Here is a 10,874-nt window from a genome sequence, read left to right as displayed (position 1 = left end):
ATATATTTAACAGAAGCACGGCACACCTTCATGTTAACCGCTCTGAGAGTAAATATATAAATGACTATACAAAGGTAGTTGTTCAAGTCGAAAAGATAGAAGATAACTAAGCTGTACATACATATACCAATATTATAAGACTAACTTTTTCAGAAATTAGTGGAAAAATGTGTGCTAAGGCAACGTGGCTTATTTTTGTAGTTAAAGCAGAACAGCAGTTTCACACTTTCTCGTGACTTCAAGACACAATTTTAACCTTGGGTTGACTTTAAAAATGCACATTAAAAAGGAACTCCAGCATCACCTTAATTGTTTTAGTCAAAAGCTCAGTCTCCTCATACCAGAAGAAAAGAAAAAGCTGGTGTATTCATAAATATAATTTTTCAGTCTGGTGGTTCAAGCAATGTCATAACAGTTACAACAAGCAAAAAACAAAAAACAAAAAACATGACATTTGGGGAGACATTTGTCCCAAAACAGAAGCACGGCACTAACTAAATCGTATGGATTGTGGCCTAAACCCACTAATGGACCTTTTTTCCACAATGGCACTAATTTTTCTGTTTTCCTTTTTCCACATTCAACACCTGACAAATCATGGTTAAGCTTCATGTATACTAGACAATCAAAAAGTAGGCCAAACAACCTTCCTCTCAAGCATTTGGTATGGCAGGATGAGCGAATTTTCACCAGTGCAAACATATGTCTGAGCATTTTTATATTAAAGACAATCCTTCATAAACCATAGAAACACACGGAACATGCAGAACGCTGCGACATAATCAGATGAGCTTTTGTGAGCTAAAACATTAATCTCGTCAACGTCATGAGGTAAAGATGAACAAAAGTAGCAAACATGTATTCGTATACATACCAGCATTCATCTCCAACTGACAAAGGGAAATAGTTTGAGCCAGTACTACCATTCCAGATACTTCCTCCCAACAATTTCCGTGGACTACTTTGTATTTGAATAATGCTTGTCGTTATTATTGAAGGTCTGCACAGTTGGCGCAGTTGGTAGAGCTGTTGCCCTGCAGCAAGAAGGTTCTGGGTTCAATTCCTGGCCCCATTCTATCTGCATGGAGTTTGCATGTTCTCCCTATCAGGTTAATTGGCCTCTCCAAATTGCCCCCAGGTGTGAGTGTGTGTATGCATGGTTGTTTGTCTCTGTGTTCCCCTGCGACAGACTGGTGACCTGTCCAGGGTGACCCTGCCTCTCGCCCGGAACGTTAGCTGGAGATAGGCACCAGCAACCCTCCCAACCCCAACCGAGGGACAAGGGTGTAAAGAAAATGGATGATGGATGGGTTATTGTTGAAGCCAATGTGCGGCACCCGCTCATCTGATTCATTCACACGTTCATACGGCTCACGTAAAAAACATATTTCATTCGTCTTTGAAGTATGAGTACATGTGTAACTTACTGTTAAAAGATTTCAAAGTGCTGTTACTTCAACTCACTTTCATGATTTGAGGTAATCTGGCCGGAGCCGAGCCAGAGGATTCCTCGGCCGACGTTTGGGAGCTGTAGTAGATATCTGAGAGTCTCTGCAGGCCTCTGCTCAAACATTATTATTATTTTTTTAATTCATTTGAACCAAGCTGCTGCCGTCTCTAGAAGTCGTCCTCATACTCAGTGTTTGCGTTATTGCTTTCTGGAATCACATACACAGATCTGGATTTCTTCTTCCTGCGATCGCCTCGCTGCTGAGGGTCTTCTTGGCCAGAAAAGGACAAATAAGCAGCGATGCTGTTCCTCACGCCGTAGCTCACCATGTTGTCGCTCTGGCTGTCTGTGCTGACCAGTTGTTTCCTGTTAAACCCGTTGACAAACCCACCCCAACAAAATTCATTTAAAACAATATGTTATGAAAAAAAAAAAAGTCTAGAGTAAATTTATTTTTACATATATTTTTTGAAAATCTAATGCTTCCTTTTTCTCGAACTAGATATATATAACCACAGTTTCCGTTATGTTCGAATCACTAACCCTTTTGCATAAATTTATATTTTTAGAAGATTGCATTTTTTGCACTTTCTCTCATTTCTGAAGTGTATTTGCATTTTGTTCTCGCTACATAATGCAGGTGTTTTTTTGTTGTTTTTTTTACTAGTCTGAGGTCAATTTTGTACAATGTTGTTTAATTTGCGTCTGTAAGTCTTTCATATTGCTAGCATCTTTTTGTCACAAGATTGTGGTATGTTGAAAATGTGTTGCGTAATTTTAGTTCTCTATTTTGTTTTGTGCCCCTTTCTTTACTTATCTTAAGCACTGCAACTTGTTCCCATTTAAGACATTTTGATCAGCAACCTTTTCATCCTCGCATAAATAAACTAGAGCCATGTGATTTTGACGTCTCTTCTCTACCTGTCTATTCTCTTCCAGTCAAAGTTGTGTCGCATGACGACAGGTGGCGGCCCAGGATTTGTTTCTGGCGCCTCAGCTTTTCCCGACAGACAAGGGGTGGTGAGCGTGCAGCACAGCCCATCTGCAGAATCTGTGGAGGGAGACAGAGGGGAAATAAAATAAACCCAATAAAACCAATTTTAGGTTGCATTATTTGCATTCTGTCTTCACACACTCTGTTGCCCAAGCAAATGCCACTCAAACCAAACTGTGAAAGTCTGGGGTTCAATCCTGGGTTCATAGCGATCGCACTCTTTCAACTATCACCACTTTATTTGACAGCTTGCGCATGGCAAGTGACTATCAGTCATGCATAGCTTACTTAATTTCCTGTTTGTTCCAAAAGTGTTCTCTGAGTGCCGGAAGTAGACTTATAATGTTATGATCGATAAGAAAGGTTTCTATTTTAAGGGTACGAATATTATTTTCAGCAACTCAGAGTAAACAAGTCGGTTCATGAGCTTTCAGGGCGTCCACCTACCAGAGTAATGATTGATCATGTCTTCAAGACATTGGAAAGTGAGCTTCGGTGAGATGTAGTACCAGCTGTTGTCCAGTCTGAAGATTCGATAGTGCTTCACTGCCCTGTGCTTCACCGAGAGCGAATACAGACCTGAGGAAATCACACGGTACATTTGTAGATGACCACACATGTGGAAAAGAAAAGTGAGGCAAAGCATCGAGAAAGTACGTTGTGTACTATGTTGATGTTGTTTGACAAGCTGATTGTGTGCTCAGCTGCTCACAACAAAGACACAAAAAATATATAAAGCAGCATTTTAAAGTTTAGGCCTTTTTAAAGGGATTCTTAAGTAAAAAAGTTATCAGCTATTAATGTCCTACTGGTTGTTAATAACTCTATGGGTGTCTTAATAAAAAATACATTTGTCCAGGAGGCTGAACCTACTGGTTAGTACAACAGTGGCCAAAACCAAAGTGCATTTCTATCATCATAAAATAGATCCAATCTCTAAAATAATATGAGCTCAATTTTGCATAAAACCTAATGACCATTTATGTGCTAAACGGATGTGGCGAGCGATGTACCAATAGTGATCTTCCTGTGTGAAACATACTCCAAAACGGAGCAACTACAAAGTTTCCGGTCAGCAAAACAGACAAGTGACAAAATCATAAAATGATGTACGTTTTTTAATAGACATCTTTACTTTTATACAGGCAGTTACTCGGAACGGAAACACCTAACTTGTTCTTTTCTCCGAATATGTTTTTCGTAGGATAACAATTGGTGGATTGCTTACTTCATACCTCCCTGGTTCACTTAAATTATCGTTGGCTTTTGTGAATAACGTTCGTATAAATAGCTATGATCATTTTGAGATTGGAGTTGTTTCAAGATTTCAGAAGTCCACTTTGGTCCTGCAGGTTTCCACATGTTTATGGCACGTTTACAGGATTAAGGCTTTAAAACCCCCCACAGGAGCATGCAGAAGAGATGTAACTGCACACAGCAATTCCTGGTTTTAATGGCAAAGTTCACACCACTGTTTCACCCTACAGCCGTCTCTACTATCTCTAACATTTTGATTTTTAATTTCAGTCACACTGAGAATGTTGACTCAAGTAAACGCAGAAATAGCAAAGCCAGAGACTTGTATTTGTCTTTGCAGCAAGTTTAGCGAAGGAACTACTTACAAAACTGTTTCATTGTTATTTGAATAAAACAAAGTCTATCCGGTTTTTTTTTTTTTTTTTTTTTGTTGGTATCATTATTTTAGTTTGTTCCTTCTTTAGTGTTTCAACTTTGAGAGAAATGAAGTTCCTGAAGCTCGTCAGTGAGTGACGAAATATATTTGCACAAGAAAATATTGAAATAAATATTTTACTAACTGTACCAGGACCAAATATGGCAATGCAAAGCAGCAACTGAGCTACACAAAAACAACAAGACATGGCGAGCATGGAGCTGGCTGTTGCGATGCCTAACATGCTTGAGGTCAAGGGTTAGGATAGGTCGGTAAGAGCTTTGTTCTAAAAATAGCTGAAGTGGGATCCGTTGTACAATGGAACAAAACCCCATTTCGGTCCTGCTGCAGTGGGGAGCTGCCTCCCCGTTGAACTGACATGTAGTAGGAAACAAATAAGCACTAGGGTCTCAGGTCATGCCACCCTGGGCGGTAAGCCACGCTGCCCGTGTCAAACACCAGTGCTGGCTGCGTAGCTGCGTGTGTTCCTACCTCTCTCGCTGGTGCTTTCTCGCACCAGAAACGATCCCACTCTATTTCCAGGTAGAAGAAGCAGCTCTTCGGCTTTCTGCCTTCCCACCCCCTCAAACAGCCACCTGACAACACAGTAAACATGATCAGCAACACAAAAATGTTTCCAGAACTGAGATTGCAGAGAAGTAGACTTATTATGTACATGTGGTGATAAGAAAGACTAAGAGCTTTTGTTATTTATTCTTATTTTATTTTTAAGTATGCGCTGTGATAGTCAGCTTTAGAAAAGAACATGAAGTTCCACTCACCCGTGGTAAACTCTCACCACATGGCTGTTGGGTATATAGTTCTCCTTCCCTGTATCAATAGAGCGAACTCTCCACCAATAAGCTTCCCTGGGTTAGGAAGAAAAGAGGAATTAATAGCTGACCTTTCTAAGAGCTTCTCCATAATGAGTTCTTGCACAATAAATTGACTCCTTCTTTTTGACTATTTCCCCATGATCATTTTAAATGTGTTGAGAATTTAAACAAAAATCTTACTGTGCAATGACTCTGAGTTTCTCCCCCATTTTGTAAATGGGCTCGCTGATTTCCAAAGAGGGGTAATCGTCGATCACAACTACTATGTCATCATCAGAACCTGACGACAAAAGCGGACATTATAAATACTGACTTTGCACAGGCCTCACATCTAAAAAGCTTCTCCACTTCCGGATGTTTGCTTACTTTCATTTGAATATGAATTGTTATTCTGTTCAGAAGGTAATTAACTAATGAAATAATGCTGCATATTTTTAGAGATGGCTGTGGATGTTTTGATAAAAAAAAACAACAACAACAAAAAGAGGCGGATCATTTCAATTTCCTTTATAAATACTGAATTTAAAGTTGAAATACAAGTTGTTGCCTTTCAGTTAGATTAAAATCTAGATTTTCTTTTTACGCTTAAGATGATGAAAATGAAAAATCACCAACAAAGAGAAACAAGGACGATTTTTTTTTTGCTCAAAATCTTTCTAGACGGACAGCTGATTCTGTGAATTCAACGTTGAACTCACCCAGACCCTAACTGACCAGTGATGTCATAGGATGAAGCCTTTGTTTTACCAGTGTAAGGTGTCAAAATGGGAGCAGAAAGAAGTTATTTCTCTTTGTGACTTATGCTTTGATTTTTTTTTAACAATAAAAATATTAAATTTACAACTGACCACAGTATTTTAAAAAACAAATTTCAAATTACTACTTGTGTTTTGTTTTGTTTTTTCTCACTTTTGGTCACTGAGGGGACGCTTCAGTTGTCAAAACATGTGCAGACCAGCATTTTGCAATGTTTCATTCTAATTTTTAATTGCAAAACTATATAACTGATAGCAGCACATAAAGATTTAACCTTTTTATTTTTTTTTTTCAAATAAAGTAACTTTGCAAATACACTTCTAAGTTTTGAATTTTTTAGGGGTGACCTTACCCTTCTGAGCACTGTCAGGGTTGTCAGTGTTGACCTTGCTGCTGTCACTAGCGCCTCGCATCATGTTCCCCATCCTCCAGGGGGACCAGACTCCAGCCTGAAGTCAACAGACAGACATGCAATAATGTCTTCATATGCAGCTCCTTAAAGTCTTCCCAGTCTCAAGCACTTAAAGTTCTGAATCTCACTGCGAGCTGACCAATGAGCTATCTCATCTCTCAACTGTCTCAGTTCAGAATGGGGAAGCTGAGGTTAGATGCTATCGGCCAGAATTTTCCATTGCAGCTTCCAGCTTGGTGTAGTCAACTGATAGAGGCAGATTGAAGTGTCATTTTACGTAAACCCAACCATTCAAACTGCTAACTTTACATGGTCTGTGTAGCACCCAGGAAGAAGGACTGAAAATCTATCTGTATACGTAAATCAGACCTTGTATATTTGACCCAAAGCTACTTTACACAACGTTCCTTTATCTGGTATGAAGAAGTAACAATCTGTACATAAACCAAGTAGCAGATATGAAAAGTATTCAACATACCCATAGACTTAGTAGTTCATTGCAGGTGCTTCAAATGAGGTGACAAAAGTCATCTTTAAAACAGGGCCACGGTTGGCAGCCGCTGCAGAGTCTCGACCTAGAGCTGTTTCATGTTAGCAAGACTTTACCAGAATGACATGTAGAGTGCGGTGACAGCCCTGCATCATACTGCAAACGTACTTCCTGTAAAGAAATGAGGAAGAGAGAAGGCAAATGTGTTTTGTAAAGACGCACCAAAAAAAAAAAAACTCGAGAGTTGAGTTCACAGCAGTCGCCCTGTTTAGCCTAAGTGGAAAAACCACCTGAAGTGGGTTTAACATGTTCTAGCTTTTAGGTTTTAGCTAATCACAAATTAGGAAGAAAAGACAAATTTGTTGAACTGAATCAAAATGTATCAAGTTGTATACATTTGCATAGGTAAAGTATAAACAGACTAACTGTAATTGGGTCATTGTTAATGCATTGGACAGAAATGATCTCTGGCACTTTGAGTTTGATGCAGTGCAATTTATGACGTCTCAGACTGAAGACACTTAACTTCAATCTTGATGCTGTGAAGAGGATTGTAATTTTTCTCCGTCAACTGTTGTACGACATTATTTATTGCGCCATCAGCTCATGGGGCTTCAGACCAATCCAACTTCATCAAATAAAGACAAGGAGAACTGCTCTCTCAAATAAAAACTTACACTTACTGCCCCCCTTATTTATGCTACTGCTGGGATCGACTACTCTTACATTCAGAACTACCTAACGTCTTTCTGGCATACAGTCAACAAGATATTGCAAATCTCCTATAAATATTTTGACATAGAATGGTGAGGGGTCAGGTAAAAAAATAGCTTATTACCAGTACACAGACACTATTCATTATCTATTCAAGTTACCAATGACGTTGTGTGAGATGATGTACATTAAGCCCATACATCAAGTTAGTACCAGAATCAAGACGAGGTCTGACGCCATTTCCTGTTTTAATTGGTTGCAACCGGAGTGTCCAAATGGACTTGTAATGACAGTCAAAGTAAAATAAGTAACCGGCTTACAACGATTCAAGTGTTTGAAAATCAAAACTTAGAATATCTTGGAGAAGTATTCATGTCTTGTTCAGGTTTCTTCACTTTCATCCAGGCTTTTTTTGATAGAAAAACACAAAGTAGTGAGAACAAAAAAAAAAGCTTAAATAGATTAACAGCCTCTAAAAGTTTTCTTTTTCCCGGGATGTTTCTGTGTGTAACATCAAGTACAAACAGCTTCCCTGTCATTGGTAAAGGAAATAATACACCATCACGAAACCTTCTCATTTTTGAAGACAAACATATTTCTCAATTTTAACACACCTCCTTTGAAATGCAGCGCTGACACATTCATGAAGAAAAATGAAAAATGACTAATTGTTTGAAAGAAGATAGACTTATCATTTTGTGGTGGTTTTGTTGCCCAAAACACTGAGTTAGCAGTTCCTTTGGTCGGCCTTCTGGTGAGCTAATTCAGTCGTGTGTATTTTTGTGTGTGTACGTCTGGGGAAGAGGCAGAAAGAGAATCAACTCTGGGAACAAAATATTCCCAAGACATACTTGACAGAGCCGTGCATCACATTATTCATAAACTAAACAGGTTTACATGTTCTGCGACAGAAACCGTCGCTGTGGTTTGGCTGCTGGTGGCCAGTTTCAAATGCCAAGACTGACTCTGTCAGGAAGGAAGTTGTCAGTAGGTTCAGATTAAAAATAAATTCATAGTCAACATGTAGCTTCTATGGTACTACATAAGTTTCCTGTGGCTAATTTTAAAAAAATAACTCATATGAGATGTACGTACTTCATTACTTGTACAGTATCATACATTCAGACATGGAAATTTTAGTCCAAAAGGATACCTTGAAATATCAATTTTCTTTAATTAATCCATGTTTTACCTACAAAAACATTAATAGATTGTGAAATGAAGAGCAGCTCAGGTGTTTCATGACTTAAAGCCAAATCTCAGTTTTTAAATTTGTCTTTTTTTAATCCACCTTTCAGCTTTCATAGTTGACTAAAACTCTGACAAAATCTGACTGGCTGAAGAAGTTCCTTCTTGTTTAAGATTGCTATAAGTGCTTTAGTCAGGTTTTGTTGGGGAAAAGTTTTACATTGTAGGTTTTTATCACAAAGTTTGTAAAAGGCGTACATATTCTTTAAAGGATAGTTCAATGCAGTGGAACCCTGTACAACTGTGACAGAATTAACTAACAGTTTCAAATTGCACTTCACTGTTTTTAATTTTTATTTATTTATTTATTTATTTATTTATTTATTTTCATTATTTTCAACCAAGATATAGTAATATCCATGTGACATTTAATCAGTCACAAGAGGGCGCACAACTTTCAAAAGGATACTTCCCTGAGGTCATTCTTTTCACAAGTGTTTTTTTGGCATGCCGCTGAGTTATTAGGACGGATGAGTTCATATGAATATGTTTTATAATTTTTGCTTTGATAAGCTCTAATCCTGCAAATGATTCCTGGAAAAAAGTGATTGTAATAATGAAGCACAATTTTGTTTTTGTTTTGTTTTTTGTTTTTTTTAACTAGGACGTTTTGGCTTCAAGATGAACAGAATTGGCTTTTGGCCTGCTGGTTAAAACATTCAACACACGCTGCAGTTTTCTTTTAAATCAACAGATGTCGCTAGAGTGGAAATCTGCCTCAAGTTGTAGTAGAAGAAGAGTTGTAGCGGAAGCAGATTTCTAACACAAGCTAAACATTGTTGTTAGGCAATTTTGTTAGGAAATTTGCCTTATGCCAGTAGTTTCTAAGTGTATGTATCCTAATGTACAAAAGGGACACCAAAGGAGGGTTATGGTCCCTGTGGCTGTTAAGCCAATATGCAAAAATATGTGGTGGGATAAAAGCTACGACGAAACGTCCTCTGTTATTAGCATCACTGACTATGCTATGTTGGCTTGACAACATCAAAACGAGAAAATTAAAGGTTAAAAAAAAAGGATGCACATGCACCTTTCAAATTACTTTGAATAACCTTCAAACGCAGTGTTAAATAAAATACAGCAACTCAATGAACATTTTATTTCCTGGACTGTGAAGTTCTGGTTATTTTCTTTTTTTCCAGTCATTCTCTGACTCCTGTCCCTGGCACTGCCAAGGCTGTTTTAATGAGTCACCAGTAGACATAACACAGGTAACCCATTCGCCCAAATGCATTAACCTCCTGCTCAGTAAATTCTTCACAGAGGGATATTTGAAACATATTCCACAGGTGTTTCTACAATTAAAGTGGATGCTTATCCACCATAATAGTCTCTATAAAAATGTTTGCCTTGAACTTTATTGAGTAAATTTTTATTCGCCAAACTGTGACGCACAAACCTAATTGCGCAGTTAATGAAAAGGAAGACTTTTAAACGTGCACACATTATTAACTATAACTGTTACAAGTCAAAACAATGTATTAGCGGGTGCTGTGGTGGTGCAGGGGCAAAGCACAACTCACGTATTGAGGCCCTAGTCCTCATGGCTGTGGTTGCAGGTTCGATTCCCGGCCTGGCAACATTTGCTGCATGTCTTCCCCTCTTTCCTGTCAAACTACTTTCAAATAAAGGCCACTAGAGCCAACAAAACATTTAAAAAAACAATGTATTAGCAGTTTATATGTCTTTTATTGCTATTGGGGTACAAAAAGTAACACATTTTTATTGTGAACCTCTCCATTAAAATCTCCCCGGCAGGTGTTTGGAAGAGTTACGACTGTCTGTAAAGCCGATATTATGCTGCCAAGGCCTTTCCTCACACAGGTGCTTTGAAAGAGCGGGAGAGTGATTAATGGCCGAACTGGTATGGCGTAGAAATGAAGATAGGAACCTCCACTTTGAAGATGATGAATGATTTGCTAGCATTGTTCCTGGCAACTGAGTCTTAATGTGTTTTCTTGTAAAAGACGCAGTGTCTGCTTGACTGTGGTTGACACTGGCTGCTTGCCAGAGGCTACTGTGGCACAATCTAGATGTGTCTGAACATTTCTAGAAGAGCTTTCCACACCCTCTGTCTAAAATTGCTAAATTACTGACTGGAAGGAATTCTCATCATAATTTCCCCCTTTGGTCTAAATAAAGACGTTCATATGACTTTGCTCTGTCTGTTAGGATTGGAACCAAGAAGTGAGAGTTGTTGCACTGGAGATCTTTGTTTCTCTTTTGCACAAAAACAAAAAAAAAAGAAAAAAAAGAAAGGACAAAACACGTGAAGTTAAACTTTAAGTGTTTGTTATCCCTC

General features: G+C 38.4%; 1 protein-coding gene and 1 long non-coding RNA gene across 4 annotated transcripts; one reads left to right on the top strand and one right to left on the bottom strand.

The window, feature by feature from the left end:
* Positions 1–6: 6 nt before the first annotated feature.
* On the top strand, positions 7–1,600 carry LOC107835765 (uncharacterized). Its single transcript, XR_001661585.1, has 2 exons — positions 7–998; positions 1,324–1,600. It is a non-coding gene; the product is annotated as an uncharacterized LOC107835765 (long non-coding RNA).
* sla1a (Src like adaptor 1a) lies at positions 1,436–6,751 on the bottom strand. 3 transcript variants are annotated; one of them, XM_007547575.2, is made up of 8 exons: positions 6,599–6,751; positions 6,061–6,157; positions 5,133–5,232; positions 4,899–4,985; positions 4,609–4,712; positions 2,892–3,023; positions 2,372–2,501; positions 1,436–1,816 (listed from the first exon to the last, which is right to left on the bottom strand). In XM_007547575.2, the coding sequence occupies exons 2-8, from the start codon at positions 6,131–6,133 to the stop codon at positions 1,618–1,620; spliced, it is 825 nt and encodes a 274-aa protein (XP_007547637.1). In that variant the 5' UTR covers positions 6,134–6,157; positions 6,599–6,751; the 3' UTR covers positions 1,436–1,617. The 3 variants fall into 3 exon arrangements, with proteins under 3 accessions (XP_007547637.1, XP_016524735.1, XP_016524736.1); XM_016669249.1 differs by lacking the exon at positions 6,599–6,751 and having other exon boundaries at positions 6,061–6,554; XM_016669250.1 differs by lacking the exon at positions 6,599–6,751 and having other exon boundaries at positions 5,651–6,148.
* Between the last annotated feature and the right edge of the window lie 4,123 nt (positions 6,752–10,874).

Source organism: Poecilia formosa, unplaced genomic scaffold (genome assembly GCF_000485575.1).
Source record: "Poecilia formosa unplaced genomic scaffold, Poecilia_formosa-5.1.2 Scaffold21, whole genome shotgun sequence".
NCBI lineage: Eukaryota > Metazoa > Chordata > Actinopteri > Cyprinodontiformes > Poeciliidae > Poecilia > Poecilia formosa.
This window is presented reverse-complemented; position numbering and strand designations above follow the sequence as displayed.